Source organism: Canis lupus, chromosome 6, assembly GCF_048164855.1.
Source record: "Canis lupus baileyi chromosome 6, mCanLup2.hap1, whole genome shotgun sequence".
Lineage (NCBI taxonomy): Eukaryota > Metazoa > Chordata > Mammalia > Carnivora > Canidae > Canis > Canis lupus.
The window spans coordinates 26,248,626-26,268,571 of record NC_132843.1 but is presented as its reverse complement, the minus strand read 5'-3'; the positions used below and the strand labels follow the sequence as shown (position 1 = coordinate 26,268,571).

General features: G+C 39.1%; 1 protein-coding gene across 41 annotated transcripts in view; it reads right to left on the bottom strand.

Annotated features, from left to right (window-relative positions):
* Positions 1-19,946, bottom strand: part of DTNA (dystrobrevin alpha) — a 365,257-nt gene that overhangs the window by 136,297 nt on the left and 209,014 nt on the right. For all 41 annotated transcript variants that reach the window (XM_072829245.1, XM_072829243.1, XM_072829207.1 and 38 more), the window contains one exon: positions 1,383-1,450. In XM_072829245.1, coding sequence (XP_072685346.1) covers positions 1,383-1,449 — 67 coding nt within the window. In that variant the 5' untranslated portion in view covers position 1,450. The remainder of the gene's footprint in view (positions 1-1,382; positions 1,451-19,946) is intronic.

Below are 19,946 nucleotides of genomic sequence, written 5' to 3'. Positions count from 1 at the left end.
TTTTTGTTAGTTCTGAAGCTGTCTTGGTGCCTCCAGATTACTGGGACATGATAAAGGGAAATATGAATCTTATTATCTGGGACTTTCCTTTATCTGCTCCCGACCCTCATTCTTGCCAAATCAGTTCCAGTCTCCGGTAGAAATCTAATTTTGTCTACTGCCTTCTCAGAGAGAAAGGATTACAACTCCCTTCTGCTCATCTTCATTCCTTATGCAAGGAAGGAGAGATAAAAAGACAATAAGAGAATTGTACTTTTTTCTTTATAACATGAATTTGAGATGTGTGCCCCCCACCATGTCAAATTCTTTTTCCTTATGAATAAGAAATGATGGTCTGTGGGATGCAAGGGTGGCTTAGTCGGTTAAGCTGTTAATCAATGAACTCTTGATTTTGGTTCAGGTCATGATCTCAGGGTGGTGAGATCAAGCCCTGTGTCAGGTTCTGTGCTGAGTGAGGAGCCTGCTTAAGTTTCTCTCTGCCTCTCCTCTGCCCCACCTCCCCTGCTTACACATACTCTCTTTCTTGCTAAAAAGAAAGAAAGAAATAATAGTCTGTAATGGAGACACTACCAACCAATTAATTATACAGCAATCTGGCATTTACATAAATCAATAATCTTTATTTAATGGATTCTTCACTGAGGTGAGTAAATATAACCTTAGTTTGGTTTCCCTCATGTAGAGGTCACTTCCAAGCTCTTTAAAAAAAAAAAAATTATTTATTTAGAGAGAGAGCATGCTTGTGAGTGTGGGGGAGGAGCAGAGGGAGGGTGAGAGAGAGAATCTCAAGCTAACTTCCTGCCCTACTCAGTGCTCTATCCCAGTACCTAAGATCATGACCTGAGCTGAAACAAAGAGTCTGTTGCTTAACTGACTGAGCCACCCAGATGCTCTACCTCCAAACTCTTTAACTTTATTTTCCTTTTCACTTTTTAGAAACAAGTTTGTGGGACAGACTCTACCCCTCTCCATAAAGTCCAAAAGTCATTTCACAAACTATATCTAATGCCGGATATATGGCATATATGAGTGTGCCAGACAGCAATATTGTGGGGACGTGAACATGGATTTTAAAATGCAGGAGACTGTATTAGTGCCAACACTAAATAGTGTTTACCAAGTGCCCATGTGTACATATATACTTGGCTTTGTGAAAATTTTTTCTTTCATAGAAAATATACAATCTAGTAATAAATTATGATGATTCACTAACTTCACTCTTACCCAATAGGAAGCAAAATTGCCCAAATGTGAATTTTATACAAGGAATTTAGGATTTTAAGGAAAAGGACAAATGCCATAAGGATTAAGTAGATACTTTCAGTCTTTCTGTGAGTATTCAATGGAAACTATAGGGTGTTCCTGAGAAGTTCCATACTTACTCATCTCTGCAAACAGCTGTCTTCTTTCTGCCATGGTATTTCCTCTTTTCCCACTATCTTCAATCATTCTAGGAGGCAAAATGGTTACAATGTTATTACCCTCATGCTAATGAGGCAAACAGCCATTTCTATGTTAACACACTTGCTGTAGTTATGCCACAAACATAGACAAACTATTTAAAACTGTGTATTTAGAAAGTATAGCTTTACTTTCACTATTAAATTGCCATACATATTTTTTCATACACAATGTTGTTGTAATTGTTGGAGGGAGTATAAAATTTTTATTTTCTAACATAAAAATAATTACAATAGCAGATGACCTTGTGCCAAACTGAATACAACCATCCACCATCTGTTGTTAGGTGGTTCATTTCATATATAGTTTCTCTTTCAATTTTGGGAATACCTACAAAGAACATAGAGCAGATATATGGATTCCATTAAACAAATGATGAGATAGAGAGTCTTGTGAGACTTAGTAAAGTGAATGGTGTAAACCTTGGACCCCCAAGACCAGTTTGCCTTCTGCCATATTCTGCTGCAGGTTGTCACTGTGTACTCAAAACCCTAGTTTAGATGCAGGTTATTTTCTAAATATTGACCTTTAAGTGTTTGGAATCTGCAACAGTTTTTCTATACATAATAATTTCATGCAAAGTGGTTAGGTTCACATCTTTCTACTTAACCATACTACTGTCTGCAGTAACCATTTAAAAGGTGCTGTGAAAATGCCAACAGATAAAATAATAAAAAAATATTAAAAAAATTTAAATCTGACTTGAGGAGAAAGAAGATAATGAGAAATTTATTGAAAATGTTCTTTAGAGTGATAGAGGACTTTGGGCTCATATTAAGGGTTTCATAGGTGGATGGAGTCGATTTTTTATTATATCTAATTAAACATTTATTTATTTATTTTAAATATTTTATTTAGTTATTTATTCATGAGAGACACAGATAGAGAGAGGCAGAGACATAGGCAGAGGGAGAAGCAGGCTCCCTGTGGGAAGGGTAGGGGTGGGGGTGGCTGATGTGGGACTTGATCCCAGGACCCCGGGATCATGACCTGAGCCGAAGGCAGATGCTCGACCACTGAGCCACTCAGGTGCTCCTAATTAAACTTAAAAAAAAAAAAAACCCACAAAACTAAAGTTTCCTCTCTTGTACACGCATGTACACATATACCACATACCACCGTGTTTTGATTCTCAGATGTGATAAACAGAAGGCATAGCTGATCTTCCTGCCTGTCTTTTGATGGACTCTGCTCTTTCTCAAATATGGTTCTCTGTCTATGCTACTTTGTGTTTTTTGTTTTTTTTTTAAAGATTTTATTTACTTATTCATGAGAGACACACAGAGAGAGGCAGAGACACAGGCAGAGGGAGAAGCAGGCTCCATGCAGGGAGCCCGACGTAGGACTCAATCCTGGGACTCCAGGACCATGCCCTGGGCCGAAGGCAGGCGCTAAACTGCTGAGCCACCCAGGGATCCCCTGTCTATGCTACTTTATGGTCCAGATTCCCCTCTCCCTGAGTCTAGCTAACTGGCAGTAACCCTTCAGCTTAGTTTAGGTGGATCTCCCTGGGAAATCCTCCTTAACTCTATGATCGGCTGGGTTTGGTGCCTTTCCTCTGAGCCTCCACAGCTCACTATCCCTTTCTCTCAATGCTGAAAAGTCACCTCAAAAATCTTTATTGAGTGCCTTCTAGACTCCAGGAACCATGGTAAGTTCTAGGTGTGCAAAAATGATGAAGTCACAGTTCCTAGCCACAAGGTGCTTACCCTCTAATCAAGGAGATACAAAAGCAGAGAAGCTGTGAAACCACAATGGAGTAATTATAGCCACAGAAGTGGAAAGATTTGTGAGTGTGAGAGACATTGACAACCTGAGGGTAAATTTAGTAGAACTAGCTTGCAGAAGACAGCTCAAAAATGGAGCTGTATACAAAATAACTCACCTAAGGGTAAAAGAAAATACTGATGGTGAAAAGCGATGCGATGCCAGTTATTCTCGTCAAAGAGCCTCACTTGTTGTTTCTATGAATGAAGGATTATTTGCCTACTGCCAGGAAGGGAAAGAAGGGCATGGGACAGCCTTGGTTTACATAGTTAAGGGAAGACTGTGTTCCCATTCACGATGGGTGATGATGTATCCAGAGTCTGGCCTAAATAACAACTGGAAAAGAGTAGGGTTATTAATTAAGTGTCTTAATTTGGTAACAATTCACTGCTGAACGTAGTCAAGTTTCTTTTTATGATTTTAAATGTGCAGGTATGGTTGAAATACAAAGATCTGGAGAAAAACACACCCCTCCTGATTCACAGAACCACATCGCCTTTACTCCAGAGGAAGTAGGTAGATGATACTCTGACATTCACAAAATAGTCTGGATACAGCTTCCAATTTTTATTTCAAGAGCTTAGAAGTAGAGTCGAAGCAATAGATAAGGGAAAGAACCAGTGATACATTCCTACATCTGTCTGTATGTTGCAATGAGTTGAAAAGAACTGTTAAAAATAAATCACAAAGGATGGCAGGCTGGAAAGCTCTGATTGAAAATGTCAGAGAAGGAAAGACTGGCCTCCAAACCCACAGTGCTCACTGCCTGTACCCTCAATCGGTACTGTTTGTGACACCTCTTTTCTAGTTAACTTTTTGTGTGTCTCTCTGTAAGGTTTTTGAGGGCAGCAACTTCAAACATTTTAAGTTCTTTACAGTGCCTAGCAAAATCCAATCAGCAATGATATGTCCAGTTAGTAATTATTGAAAAAAAAAAGAATGAAACAAAAAAAATTGAGGAAAGAACAGTATGAGCTAAGTTTGCTCTCCCATGAAATGGACTTTCAATTATATTTCCAAAAACTGACTCACAGAAGAGTTCAAATCAGATCTCACTCGTTTCAGAAATTAATTATTTGAAATGAGGGAGACTAATTTATATCTATTATAATCTAGGACCATACATTTTAAAGCAAAATCTTGTCCTATGAAGCAGAAGTTAAAATAGATGCAAACTACCCTGATGTCACCGTTTGGTCTATTCATCATCATTTCGTGATTAATTAACTCATAAAAGAACCATCATTAGTTAAATAATAGGAATTAATTCTCACTTCTAAGTAAAATGTGTACCTTAGAAGATCATGAAGGAAAAACTCAGTAGTGTGAAATAATAGAAAGCATGAAATATAATTACAAATATAAAAGGAAAATAACACATTTCGCATTTACCCCTAAAGTTTCCTGGAAGCAGCACTATTAGATAAAATTGAGAATATGCATTTATTACCCATTGATCACAGTCATAATGGTAAAAAAAGGAAGGCATGCTAGTTTTACTGTTTATACAGATTCAACAGAGGGACTTATGGACAGAGTCAGCTCATGAATCAAATAGGCAAGGAGCACCACTGTGGACTCCTTAGATTCCAATTTAACTCTGATCAGTGGGACTTGAGATACATAATGCTTGAGTTTCTTCTTAGAAGGAAGAGCAAAACTTTCAGTAGGGAAGGAGGGAGGGTTTTTGCAGAGAGCAGTTTTGCTTCTGAAATTGTCACGAAGCTCTGCTTTTCATGAATTTCAGTGTAACAACAGCTGCCCAAAGTCATATGGAGGAGATGAAGGGGAAAAGAACCCATCTGTGACAATACTAATGTCACAAGGTGTGTGGCTCACCAACAGGCCTAATCTGGTTTCTTTTACTCCCTCATGTAGACAAGATGCTTACAACCTCAGAATTTACCAGATTGCATAAATGTCAAAATAGCAAAAGGAACTAACAGGTGATAAATAAGTGATGAGCCCCATTAAGACATTTCCTTTACTAGGGTTCAGTCCCATGAATTATACACGGTGTGTGTTGTTTTCATTTATGAGAATCTATCCATTTCATTTACTTAAGAAATATTTATAAGGCAGCTATAATTTGTCAGATCCTCTGCTATTTTCACAAGATCCAAAGATGAATAAGACATGATCCTTGCTTTTAAGAAGCTCACGGTTTAGAAGGAGAAACAAATTATTCCAAATGATAATAGTAATTTGGTGTAATACATACAATAATAAAAATATGTATTACTAAATATAGTAGTTTACTTCTGGTAAATCTGAAGGAGGCATCAAAAGGTGACTCTGGGACAGACTTTTAAAGGACAAACAAGAATTTTCCAGATAGAAATGGGTGAAGAAAGGATAATCAGCATTAGAGGTAATCATGAAAAAACCAGGGAGCTTTAACAAGAATATACGGGAACTGCGAATGGTTCAGTATTGCTGAGGGCAAGTATGAGATGCCAGGACAGACATCAGATCTAGAAGGTCTATTCTTCATGTCTAGGCAGTATAGGGCTTCCCTGTAGAAGACTGGATGCCACCCACGGTTAAGTAGGGGACTGATGTATACAGATATAGGTTTTGCCAAGATGACTCCAAAAGATCGGGTAGGTAGGAGGGTAGAGGATGGGCACACATGATTAAGGGAAGAGTCCAGTTTGCCAGATACTTTCATGATTCCGGAGCAAGAATACCATATCTTATGCTAAAGGATTGATTTAAGAGTCAGGGCACATGATCTGTAGTCCACATGAAGAATGGTGGAAGAGAAGAACTCAGCCTTTGCCCTCCCACACCATTTCACACGTTGGAGCAAACAATCTGCTGCAGTAATGACTTCATAGAAAGTGAGTTCCTCAAGTCACCTTCTTCCAGTATTGGCCAAAAGAGGGCCACAAAACTGGACCAGGAGGGCTCCTGCTTTCTGCCCCCATTTATGGGGGACAAATGAAATAACAGAGAAGAATAGTATGGGAACCAACAAGAAATAAAGAATAAATCCAAATACAGGGCACGGAGTGTTAGAAGAAATGTGAATTGTATTTTGGCATGGTGAGAACAAGTTCACATTGAAATATCACATTCTTGAGTTACTTCCTTCATGACACTTCTTTAATCCAACATCGCCCATACTAGACACACATTTCTATGCCACATGACATAAGAAGTTTTAAACGTAAAATATTACACCGATGGTGTCTTACATTTGTATAACTTTCTGAAGATTATAAAATGCTTTTCCCCTGACAACCTTGTGAGGAGCTTGGAGAGACATGATTATTCCTAAATTACAGCCAAAGAGCTTGAGACTCAGGTAAAAAAAAAAAAGTTTCCCCAAAACACATTTCGTGGCAGGAGAAGACATTTCATCCTTTTTTTTTTTTTTTTTTTTGGCTTTTACTTTTTAAATTCCTAGGCTGGTATGAATTCTAATCACTAGTAATCTTCCTCCAGCTGCCACTGTTGAATACAAATTAAGATTTCCTGCAACTAGTAATGAAAATAAGTTGATAGAACTAGGTGATTGGCAGGCCAGAAGGAGATGGAGGGGAAGGGTCCACAGTGCTCTCAAACTGCAGGGGAGAGTCCTTTGTGTGCTACTCCCTAACGGAACCCTCCTATTCTAAAACATTGTTATACTGGAAATAATCATGGAGATGGAAATGATTCCCAGTCGTTTGGATTGATGGAAATCCAGATATGTAGAAACACACCAAGTCACACGTTGGTTCACATTCTCATGTTTTAAGTCCACAAAGCCGACAATGTTTTTAAAAACGTCTGGCTCTGCTTTGCCTCTGCTCCACTTGAGCAAACACTCAAGACCTGCAGACTTTGTGTTTATTTATTTTTTATTTTTTATTTTTTTTCTTTGTGTTTAGATGATAAGACTGTTTCCAGGCCTTATTTTCCTTTGCTTTGCTCCACGTTGGATGACAGGAGGGTGCTGGGTTCACCAATCACCCAGCCTTGCAATCCCCCAAGTTAATAACTGTAGGGAAGGCCATTTCAAGCTCCTTTCCTCCTTTAATTGATTTATTGGTGGCATATAAATGCCTGTTTCCATTTCTGTTAATGAAAGAGGCCTCTGATAGGACTTTCTCAGATTTACATTCTCAGCCTCATCTTTGGCAATATAATAAAAAAGTATTCAGAGCTCTTTCCTGAGGCAAAGGATAATTGCACTTGCTTTTACTTCTCAGTCCTTTATCAAGATGAGCTCCTGCAAGTAGGAAAATGCTGTTACTAAAATAAATGGCTATAATGGGTTTCAGATTTCTTTTACTTTGAGTATCATCTTCTGCTCTTGGAACTTGGATCTTGTGATTGGGGGGCCAGAGCTATGAGCTCACTATTTTAGTATAATGACCAGTGTTATTAGGGATTTTGATCTCCTCTCCAAAGTGCCAACTGTAGTAGTTCTTGGCTGTGGCTGCCCATCACACTAGCCTGAAGACCTTGGAAAAATGCAAATACTTGGACCTATTGAATCTGGGGTTGGAACTGAGCATTCATGTTTGTAAGAGCCCCAGAGGCACTCCTGATATACAGCCATGTTTGAGTTAGAAATATAACACTTGTTGAGTTTGACCACGAACCTCTTCGCAGAACATCAGGTTGGAATTCTTACGTTGCCTTGTAATATGTTTCTCTTGTTTGTAAGACCCTCTTTAAAATGTACTTTGAGCCCAGGGAGAAGATAATTCATTCTTTGGGGAATATAAATATAAACATTTACATACAATGATATTGGGTACCTAATGAGGCAAACTTTAAGGAAGAGGAAATGCCATTAAAAAGTTGAGAAAACCATTTTTGTTCTGGGAAGAACTACTCTTAGTGGTACTGTCAAGTCAGGAAGGAACCTACTGTTCTGGGGTAAGAGTGTACTCGATGTTTAAAGACATTTGGAAAAAAAAAAAAAGACATTTGGTTTTGTTTGCTTTCATTTGGCTTGGTAAAAGGCTAGGAGTCCTGCCCATTAGCAACTGCTATCACCCTCGCCTCCTCCTTCTTAGTAAGTAATGGCTTAAAGATTGCAGAGCAAGGCTGGGAGCAACTTGGCGTGGGTAAAAAAGAAACTTTTGGAAGGAAGATAATGAATATTTGAACTCTGTAACATGGGGTTTGAAGTTATTAGAATGTCCCTGAAGGACCAGAGAGCCCTGTCTGGGAGCTCAATTAAAAGGACTTCTCCTAAAAAAGAAAAAAATAGTAAATAAAAGGACCTCTCCTAAGGTGAGATCACTATCAGGAGGGGGTTGTTTATACTGATGCTTCCAGCACTGCACTAGGACCCAAGATTTTTCAGAGAACTACATTTTATTCAATATGATGTGCCTTTGGGACAATGGTTTTGTATGCGTGTGTGTATATGTGTGTATCTATATTTCTCAAGAGGAATAATGAGTATAGGGCACTTGGTCATGGTGGAACTATGGTTGTCCCTAACACTAGAGAGTGAGGTTTCTTTGTCTTCTTACTGGGATTGCTAAATTCTTAACTTCTGGGGGACAGGTGTTAGGAAATGGCTGCCCTCTGATCATTTGGAACTTTCTCAATTCAGTGTAAGATGTCACTGTTCATAAACATAGGTCTGTTTCTTTTTCCTATATGTCTAATACTTGAAAACAAATAAATGAAAAGTTCTCTCCCCCCAGAAGTAGAAGACTGATTATTTTTAATTAACCTTACACCAGGACAACCCTCATTTTTGTAATTTAATTTATGAGAACCGCTTATTATAGTGGGATTATGTTGTATATATATACAGAGACATTTATAAAAGTAAAATATTTTGAAAAATTTTAAGATTGTAATTCCAAATTTTGTTCAAGTGACTGAGTTCACTTTAGTTTCTCAATAATGAGGCTTCCAAATGACAGGATGTATTAGCTGATTAAGCAGTGCAGTGCTGTCCAGTTCAGAGCTAAGATTTAGATCCTTTTAATGTTTTGATAAAAGGTTAAGGACCCTCACCCCACCAAAACGTTTACATATGTACACGGATATGCAAATAAAGGAAGTGTAGTTGCTTATGTGGGCTGGTTTAGGGCAAGAAGGCCAGGATTAGTGAGAATCAAAGGTAGATTTGTTTTATAGGGAGCACCAACTGTTGGCCAGTCACAATGGGCATATCTGCAAATCAACTGCCCAGGGAGAGAGCGCAAGAAGGCTCATGGAGACCAGACCCTTTAAGGCCAGACAAAAGGGAAAGATGTCAAGGAGAAGGCAGTGATGGGCTCCTCACATGGTAGAAACCAGAGCACTTTGGTCTACACACTTAATCATGTCAGGCAGAAACTTGCATCTGATAAATCCGAAGTGCTTTAGGACCTTATGGTGTAACTCCTGGTGCTGGAAAGGATTCTAACTCTTCTTTGTTTTGAAGGATCTTAAAAAGAGTAGTAGAAAGAGATAGGTTCCCCCTTGTCCCATTCTAATGCATTAAGGGGAAAGAAAAACTGAGGCAGCTATTAATTCACGGGCCAATTGTTGTCTAGACTTCTGGAAATATGACTTCCAGGAGAAGAACTTGGAAAAACAAAGTGAGAATAAGTGTAGGACATGGCATTGAGCATTGAGATATAAGCCAGGGAGGCTTGTGTGCTTTATAATGCCCATTTTTTATTTTTTAGGGTTAAGGAGTGTTTTGTGTGGAGAGGTAGAAAAGGCACAGTCAGGGAAAAAAGTTGTTTTCTGCAATAGGACAAGAAAAATCAGACTTTTTCTGGGAGAAGAAATAGTAATAAGATGAAAAGAATAACTACCATAATGCTATTTAAAACTATTACCATTTTACAAAAAAGCTTGCCCTATACCAAGCATTATGCAGGAGTTTTCTCATTCAGTTCTTAAAAGAACAGCATATGTTGATATTGTTATTCCCATTTTACTGTGGACACCACCAATTTATCTGTGGACTTCAGAAGAATTAAGTAATTGCCTAAATGACCAATTTAGAGTTTCGAACCAGACACATCTGACTACAGAGTCCACTGGGCTTCTTAAGACCAAAACAGCATTGTATGAAGTAAGACTCAAGGGAACTTCTCCTTTTTCCCCCGAGGATGGGCGTGGTGGGACATTCGTACACACACATACATGAACTAGGCTAAAGCATTGTTGACGACATGCATTAGAAGATGCCAAGCGGAGCTGGGTGGGATGGTGGTAAGGGGTTGTGTGCTGGCATGATTTCTCTAAGGAAAGAGACCTACAAGTCATGAAGCACATAGGTCCTCTGTACTCTCTGCTCCAAGTTCTTTCTCCACCTCTCTTTGCATTTTATTCCCTCTTTCCTGGATCCTCTTCTTGCCCTTTCTTTTCCTTTCCTTAACGCTGCTCCTTTATTCACTTTCTGCATTTCTATGTGTATTAGGGAATACGACCCAGACCAACAAAACAGACAGTTCTTAAACTTGAGAAAGAAGGACCACGCAAGAATCGCTGGGAAAAGAAAAAAAGAATGTTATATGGTGAATAAGTTCTGCAGATCAAATGTATGGCGTGGTGATTGTAGTAAATAATAATGAAATTTAAACTTGAGCTTTGCTATGAGAGTAAATCTTAGGCTCTCCCATCAAAAAAGAAGGTAGGTACCTGAGGTGATGAATGGGTTAAGTAACTTGCTTGGGAGAATTATTTCAAAATGTAGAGGTATATCAAATCATGTTGTACCCTTTACATATGTTACAGTTTTGTCAATTACACCTCAATAAAGCTGGGAATATTAAATTTCAAATTTCCCTGAGAGAATCAGAAAGTTCACCTTGGTATAACTAATTTGGTTGGTGGGGGGTGGGGAAGGAGGAGCAAAGGGAGAGGGGGAAAGAGAACCTTAAGCAGGTTCTGTGCCCAGCATGGAGCCCGAAGTGGGACTCAATTTCATGATCCTGAGATTATGACCCTGAGACCATGACCTGGGCTGAAATCGAGAGTCAAACACTTAACCAAGTGAGCCGGGTACCCAGGTGCTCCAACTGTCTTTTGAGATAAAGATGATGGGAAGGCAAATGGGGGGAAGGCACTAAGATAGGCAGGCAGGAAGATATCAATATAACCACTACTATCTTTTAACAGATTCAAAACCAATAACAAAGCATGAAAAGAACACAGGGTTCCAAACACAGTCCATGGAGGATATGAAAAGATGAAAGAGAGTGTCTATTAAATTATTTTTAAGTTTCCTTCCTCCTTACTAATTCTCCTCTATGTTTCTCAAAATGTATTTATGCCAGGACAAATATTTTCAAAGGGCAATTTTCAAGAATCCTAGATCATCAAAGAAACTATTTTGTTCTCATTTAAAATGAGGAGTAAAGAGCACCTGGGTGGCTCAGTGGTGGAACATCTGCCTTTGCCTCGGGTCATGATCCGGGGGTCTGGGATGGAGTCCCACATCAGGTTGCCTGTGAGGAGCTTGCTTCTCCCTCTGCCTATGGCTCTGCCTCTCTCTCTGTGTCTCTCATGAATAAATAAATAAAATCTTTAAACAACAACAACAACAAAACAAGGAGTAAGGGAATCTACACTTAACAACTTTTCAGTCTAGTGCAACGTGTCAGTAAAAAGTAGAATGGAGGGCAGCCCGGGTGGCTCAGCAGTTTAGCGGCACCTTCAGTCCAGGGTGTGATCCTGGAGACCCGGGATCGACTCCGAAGTCAGGCTCCTTGCATGGAAGCCTGCTTTTTCCTCTGCCTGTGTCTCTGCCTCTCTCTCCCTCTCCGTGTCTCTCATGAATAAATAAACATTTTTTAAAAAGTAGAATGGAGGCTAACCCATAGTTAAATATTAAATTAATTAATATTGTGCTATTTTTTCCTTTCTCTACTCAGATTCTCTCAGTGGAAAATATCTCAGGCTGATACAATATAAAACAACTCAGAAAATGGCAATGACATTGTAGGGACTCTGATGATTGCTATTCAGTAGAGTCACAGCCAAGTATATGGGGTTAATACATGCACATGCCAAAATTAAATAGGCCACATGGAAAAGAAACAGGCAGAGTGTATGAGCTGCCAGAAGTTATGGCTGCAAGATCCTCGGCAGTAAACAATGGCATTCTGCACACCATGGTCCTTTCCCTGAGACGAGGGCTTACTGGCATGACAAGAGTAGAGAATGGAAAGAGAAGAAACAGAGGCAGCCCTTATTTCTTGCCACTGGATCTGTTTCTATGAGTTATAAGCCTCCCCGTTATGTCCCTTCCTTTGAAGAGAATTTGTCTGAAATTAAGGGATGACTGGAAGAAATCTCTGTTTCTTGAGAGAACCATGGCTCTAAGTTGGTGGTTGCCAAGAATTTTAGTGGGGAAGAATAGCTGGTGGGAAGGCGCCTTCTTTCTCAGTCTTGAACCATGCAGGCCTTCTGGATCATTTTGTTGAGGCGGAGACATGAATGCTTGGGTTATGTAGCAGGAAGGGACTATGAGATTCGTTCACGGAGAATAATAACAATAATAGATAGCATGTATGAAATGCTTCCCATGTGTAGGGAGGCTCTGAATTATAAGCACTTTACATGCATTGTCCTACTTATTTCTTATCCTAACTCTGAGATAGGTCATATTACACTTCCCTGTTTTATAGAGGAGAAAACCATGGCTGAAGAGGTAGACAAAATAATGGCCTCCCAAGGATGCACACATCCCAATCTCCAGATTTGTGAATATGTTACCTCACATAGCAAAAGGGACTTTGCAGATGTGATCAAATTAATGACTCTGAGATAAGGAGATTATCTTGGGTTATGTGCGTGGGCCCAATGTAATTATGAGTCCTTATAAAGGAAAGACACACTTTGGAGATGTAGGTAAGGCCCACAAACCAAGGAATGCAGGTGGCCTCTGGAAGCTGGAAAAGGCAAGGAAATGAATCCTCCTCTAGGACTTCCAGAAGGAAAGCAACCTTGCCAACACCCAATTTTAGCATAGTCAGACCCGTTTTGGACTTGTGTTTTGTTTTAAGCCATAAATCTGTGATAATTTGTTATAGCAGCAATAGAACACTAATCCAGATTGAATAGTTAAGAAACTTCCACAAGATCACAATACTGGTAGCCACAGAACCAGGAGTGGCATTTTACAAGTCTCTCCAGGAGCTCTATACTTGACCATCATGCTGCATGCCCAACCTATTCATCCTTAGACTCGGCTTGCTCCCAAATACCATTCATTAATTTATTGAGACCTATGTTCCTGCTTAATGTTTACGATCTTATTTAATACTCAGATCTGGAGGTGTTATCATTCCTATCTTACAGATGAGAAAAGAGATGAGGGTTAGAGATTTTTAAAAGCTAAAATTTATACCCAGGTCAATCTACCTGGCTGTCCTCCCAAGTTTTTAGCTTCTTCATCCTATTGCCATATACATCTGACCAACATTTATTTGGCATCTGTTAAACACCATCATGAAGCAAAAACTTAAATTTGGGTGCTTTATCCCTCAGTAATTCTTGAACAAATCTAGATGGTCCTACAGGAGTCGCTATATCAACTATGCTCTAGGAATATTCCACTCCAGAAGGTTAGTGGTGGAATTTCTGGACACAAAGTTATCATTGATACAAGCTCTTTCAATCTCAGTGGCTTAATGATAAGAATTAATTAGGCTACACTCTGATCCCATCTATATCAACAAACCAAATTAGCTCTGATTGCTTAATTAATATGGTCAAATTTAATAGAGGTAAATCTAGTAAAGAATACTTTCGGATTATTAAGATATGAGATCACATATCTGACTATCACAATATAAGAATTATTAGAACTCTGATCTACTACAGATCAGAAATCATCTGGATGGGAGAACATCCTGCTTTTAATTGATATAATATTTTGAAACATAGGAGTTGCTAGCTAACTAAAGGGTCTGCAAATGAGGTGCCTGCTGCTGGGAACTTTATGATCCCCAAAAGCCTATACCACAATGAAATGCATTTACTCTATTAAAAGATCACATCTTCTTATTATGTTATTTTTACCATAATATAAAAGACAAAGTGATGTACAATACAATTATGTAGAAAATGAATCTGCCTGGAGAACCAGAAAACAAAGTTAATTATTGAATCATAAACCCCCATGTTAACTGGTAAATGGCCACACACACACACACACACACACAAACAAAAAAGACCACACACATACACACACATGCACAAACACCCCATCTCTCTGACTCAATGGTGTTCATACTTCAAACTACCCCTACTTCCATGGATACACAACTAGAATCAGTCACAGTGATACAAAGTAAGAGCTATAGCACAAAACATTTTTAGCCAAATAGCATCAATGTCACTGTGGATATGCTTTTGAGATTGTAAAAGTCATTCTTGTGATGCATCAGTATATGTCTGCTCTGTGAATCTGTGAATACTGAAAGCAAGTGTTCCAGATTCATGCTTCAGTGTCTGCATTTATGGAAACAAGTGTCCCTGGACCTTGTGAGAACATAACAAAGGGTAATAAGCGGCAAGCTCTGCATCCAAGACTGAACAAGCAGTTCCTTTTTAAATAAAGGCTTTGGCGGAGGGGCACTCAAGCCATTTCCTGCCAGTCTGGCCACACAGACTAGTGCCTACCATTTCACTGTCATTTAATGCACCAGAGTAGTGATGCATTTAATAGCACGTTAGTGACTTCAAAGACTTAATGAGTCTAAACTACTACCTGGAAATGATTAGGTTCTGAGAGAAGTAACTACTGAAAAACTGTTCTTTAAAAGCTCCAAAAAAACTGTCGAAAGGGATTCTGGGACATCGATATTAGCTATATGTGACCAACAGTATCCTTTGAGCCCACATAGTGAGGCTCCCTTCCATCTGTGAGCTGTTGTCTCATTGAGCTTGAAACATGAATCAGTCCCATTCTTACACAGTAACATCAAGTCAAGGCATTTCAAAAAGTACAGAGCCTTAATAACATTTCAGGGGCCAGAAAAAAAATGGTTTGTAAATAAAGGAACCAGATCAAGAAGCTCCTTGTCATTATTTTCCTATTTGTAATATGTCGGTAATAACTGTCTCCCAATTCTGTGGTGTCACTTGGTGAGAACAATGACACTCAGAAATCAGGCGGCAAGTTTAAGGCTGCACGGTGAAGTAGCAAAATCAGAAAGTTTAAATTCTTGGGTCCTGGTTAGAGATGATTTTCAGTATATAAATCATGTAATACTGCCTTTACAAGTCAATGACACTTTTCCTCTTTTATGATTTACCGATCTATTTCTTGGAGGCAGTGCCACTAGAGTCAAATGCTCTAGAGAACTTTTATCAAGAAATGAATATGAGGTATTAGGAATGGGGCTGAGCAAGTAAAGAATGAGAACCGTGGAGTTCACAAGCGGTTGTTATAATCATAAGGACCTGCAGAAGTCTTCTCAAGCAGGCAAGTCATTGCCCTATGGAACCATATGCCTGAAAATGCTTTAAACTTGAGTTATTGTTCTCCAAGGTCCATTAATAGTCTGCAAAGCAGCCAAGTTAGTGAGTCCTTGAAATGACAGCCTTTTGAAGTTTGGTATGCCTTTGTTCATCCCAAATTTAGGATTATGTCAATATTTTCTGGAGGTGTGTAGGGGGAAGACTAGTTGCGATGGTGAAGAATAGAAAGTGACTAACCCTCTCACCTCCAAACAAAAAGAAAAATAAAAAAGATGGTCATTTTTAGCTTTTAAATATGTCACTTACAGTATGACCAGTGTGCTTATTTTTTTAATATGGTGCCTGCTTATATCCTAATTACACAGAATCAGAGTCAGGTGTTTTTTTAGTTTAAAAAGTTTAAGCTAATTACACAGTTTTCCTCTGCAAAAGTTGTCAAGAGTTATTTGCAACATGCTCTTGGCAACTTTTTCTAGCACAGCATTCAATGCCAATCCTCCATTAATGTGGTGCTCATGGCTCTTGACTCTCAGAACCAGGACCGTGAACTCTGCAGGAGACATCAGCTAGAAGGGGCGTGGGAAAAAGACATTACAATTAGATCGTTTCTTACTGTCAAATACTCTCCTCTTACAGACACAGTAGACTCCTAAGAGTAGAAGGAAGGGGTGCATCAGGTCAGGGACAGCAGGTAGAAGGAGGGAATGAAGAGGTCAAGGTGTCCAGGCTTGGCTTAGTTTACTCAGCAATCTGGATTGTTAGTAAACCATGTGAGGGGCAAACAACCAATACAGACACCTTTGTTTTAAAACAAATAGACATACTACGTTGTTTAATTTCTGGAGTCCCTGGGGTAGTCTCACTAGTGGAGGCTGTACTGTGGCTGCCTTTCTTGGTTTGGATGTCATGCTTTATTATGGCAGGTTGTGATTATATGAGCTTATTTAGGAGCCATGCCTTTTTTATCTAATGGCCTCCATAGTCAACTAAGATGCATTCTGACGACCAGCACGTAAATGCAGGTTGGGCTTCCCACTGCCTTTAATTTAAAATCCAAATCCTTAAAATGTCTTTGCAGGTCCAAGCAATTGGGCTCCTAGGTTCACTGTTGACACATGTCACTCTGTTCACTCACTGCACAGCAGTCACACATGGCTCAGGGCCTTCCATTCCTTTGCCTGGAATATTCTCTTCTCTTTTCCCAGTGCACATCCCAACTGCTCTCAGCCCCAAACCTGGCCAGCCCATTAGCATCACCACCCTAGGGCAGCCTTTCCTAATTTCCACTAACACACTCTAGCTCTCTGCTTTCATAATGCCCTCATAATTTACTTTTATAACAGTTATCAAAATTATAGCCATAGAATACTTTATGAAATTGGTTTTTTGGGGTCTGTATCACTCATAAGACTGTCAGTTTCATGAAGGGCATGCAGCATCTCAGTGATGTTCATTATCCCACTAGTGCCTAGAAGGAATGAGTGAAGCCAAGGAGGATGATTACATTGGCTGCAGGCCATTCAGGTGGCTTCCATTGTACAGAGGAGGAGAAGAGAAGCCACTAGATTTCTGTGTACAGGAGTTAAAAAATGCAAGCAGTAATGATGAAAAATTAGTCTGACAGTGTATGTACAGGATGAATTGGAGAAGGGGGGAAATGAAAAAGTCTTGGAAGACTGGACTTGGAAGATTCGGCGGTGGGACTCCAAGAGCTTTTCCCCTCTCAGAGCAGCTGTTGGTTGTATACACTGTTCAGAGGGAGTTCCAATGCATACGTGGCTCAGTCATTGCTAAGAGAAACTGCTTACAAATGAAATAGGAGAAATTGTTCACTTCTATTCATATGGCTTCAAATATATTTTTTAAGACGTGGGGAGATGTGGTAAAGAAGAACAGACTACCTGAGAAGGAATAATGAAGATTTCACCTAAATAAGTGAAGTTTTGTGAATATCTCACAAAATAATTTTGCAAACTTATGTATCATTTTAACTTTTAAACTGTAGGCGGTCTGTGGATGAGAACTTAGATAACAATTTTCATAGGTACAATTTGACTCAGGCCCCCTCCTCAATATAAACTAGTTCTTTCTTTGATGATTAAGATAGTCTTTATATACATCAGAAACAAACAGTCCCGTTTCAGGCAAGCCTCAAATGGTCAATTTTGGGTAACTCTGAGTATCTCCAAAGACACCAAATACCCTCCAAATACTGATACTTTCACTAAACAGGAGTTTAAAAGTGAATACAAAATAATTTTTACTACTCTCCCATTTTGAATGGGGCTAACTGCTTCCTGAGCCAAAGAAGATGACAAGTGTTGCCTCATGGCATCTCATGCCCTTCTAGACAAAACTGAGGACATGCAGTACGGTAGGAAGAACAAATCATATGAGGAACAGGTAGAGAATTATTCCCCAGATTCTGTCATTTCTAGAACCACAGAGGTTATTTTTAATGCAGGGTATTGAAGTATAATTTCCAACTCCATGGCATAGATGTCTTCTGAGTATATTTGCTGTAAAGTTAAATTCTGTATATTAAGCACTATTTTTCCATCAATTTCAATTTTTAAATGAGCAATAAATTTCAGAAGTAGTAAGGGCATAGGAAGTAGTCTTTGGGGGTGGGGTGGGGTGAGGACTCTATATGATATAATAATAAAATCTACAGCAAAACATTTAACTCCTTTTATCATGTCTTTGTGCTCTTCTTGGTATATGACGCTTGTCCCTCACTCTTTTTTTTTTTTAAAGATTTTATTTATTTATTCATGAGAGACACAGAGAGAGAGAGGCAGAGACACAGGAAGAGGGAGAAGCAGGTTCCATGCAGGGAGCCTGATGTGGGACTCGATCTCGGACCCCGGGATCACACCCTGAGTCGAAGGCAGATGTTCAACCACTGAGCCACCCAGGCATCCCTCGACCCCAACTCTTAAAGTGCCTAGCATATTATAAGGTTGTCAGATTTTGTGTGTGACTCGAATATAGGACATACTAATACTACAAAATTATTCATTGTTCCTGAAATTGAAATTCAATTTCGCATCCTATATTTTATCTGACAATCCCACTGAAACAGCACCCTAGACTCAGAAAACATTTGTTAGGTGATTTAATTTTCTTTGGATTATAGAAGAGTCTCTTCCAGTTTGCTGATTTTAATTTTTGCCATGGAATCTTTTCTTCAAATTAATTCCTTAACTGGAGCCAAGCATCTAAAAAAAGTTAAAATAACAGTTGCTCTGGCAGGGAAAAGAGGGCTGAACCCAGCCCACTTAGGCTCCTATCCTTTGCTATTGTTGAAAACCCATTTGTTTAGCCCAGACTCCTCACTGTCAGATGAGAAGAGGAGGCCCACGGAAGAGGGTGACTGTAAATCCCGTGTCTTTGCTTTGCAATATGTAGTCCCTGCACATAAAGCCAACTCTGCAGTCCAGGAATGAGTTACACTCCTAAAGTTAATTTACAAGTTTCATTACAGTACATTTTCCTGTTCAGAATATGTTATAACATTAAAGTTAGATTATTAGGTGATCCAACAAGGTAACTAAAAAGTGAAATATGTACCATGGGAAAATATTGGGGGAAAATGTAGGTATTTCCCATAAATTATGGGTAAGATAGATTTTCTTGAAATAGTCCAAAAGCCTAATGATCTCAGTTTGTGTTAGTGAAACAGTGTAGAGGTAGGCAAACAAATATTCTATTGTCTTTTTTTAAGTTTTAGGGAGACTGATAAAACCCATTGGAATATGTAGGAGGCTAATCCGGTGGAAAGAGCAGAAAATGCAGAGAAACAAGGGGTGAATGGAGAAGCTGGGGCTCTACTAATCTTTCCCAAACTCTTCAAGAGCTTAAAACACTTGGAGAAAAAAAAAAAAAACACTTGGAGAATGTCTTTCGTGACTTCACCATCTCTCACGTGCCCTAGCACTTCTTCCTATGAAGTCACTAATTCTAAAGAAAGAGAAAAATCCTCCACACCTAATATCTCTCCATTTATTCATTCATCTATTTATTAATGCAATGAAGAGTTAAATATGTGGGCCAGGCACTGTATGAGTCATTGGTGACACAGTGGTAAACAAGACAGAAATAGTTTCTGCCTTCAGGAAACTTACAGCATATGGGGGAGACAGACATGGAAATATGATTGCAAAAATAATTCACTACAATTGTGATAAGTGATACCCAGAGAAGTACAATTACTGCAAACACTGGCTACCTAATACAGAATCATCATGCTCAGCAGCAGTATTTATTATGAACTTATTATGTGCAAAGGATTTTCATCCCTTCTATATAAACTCACACAAATCTTG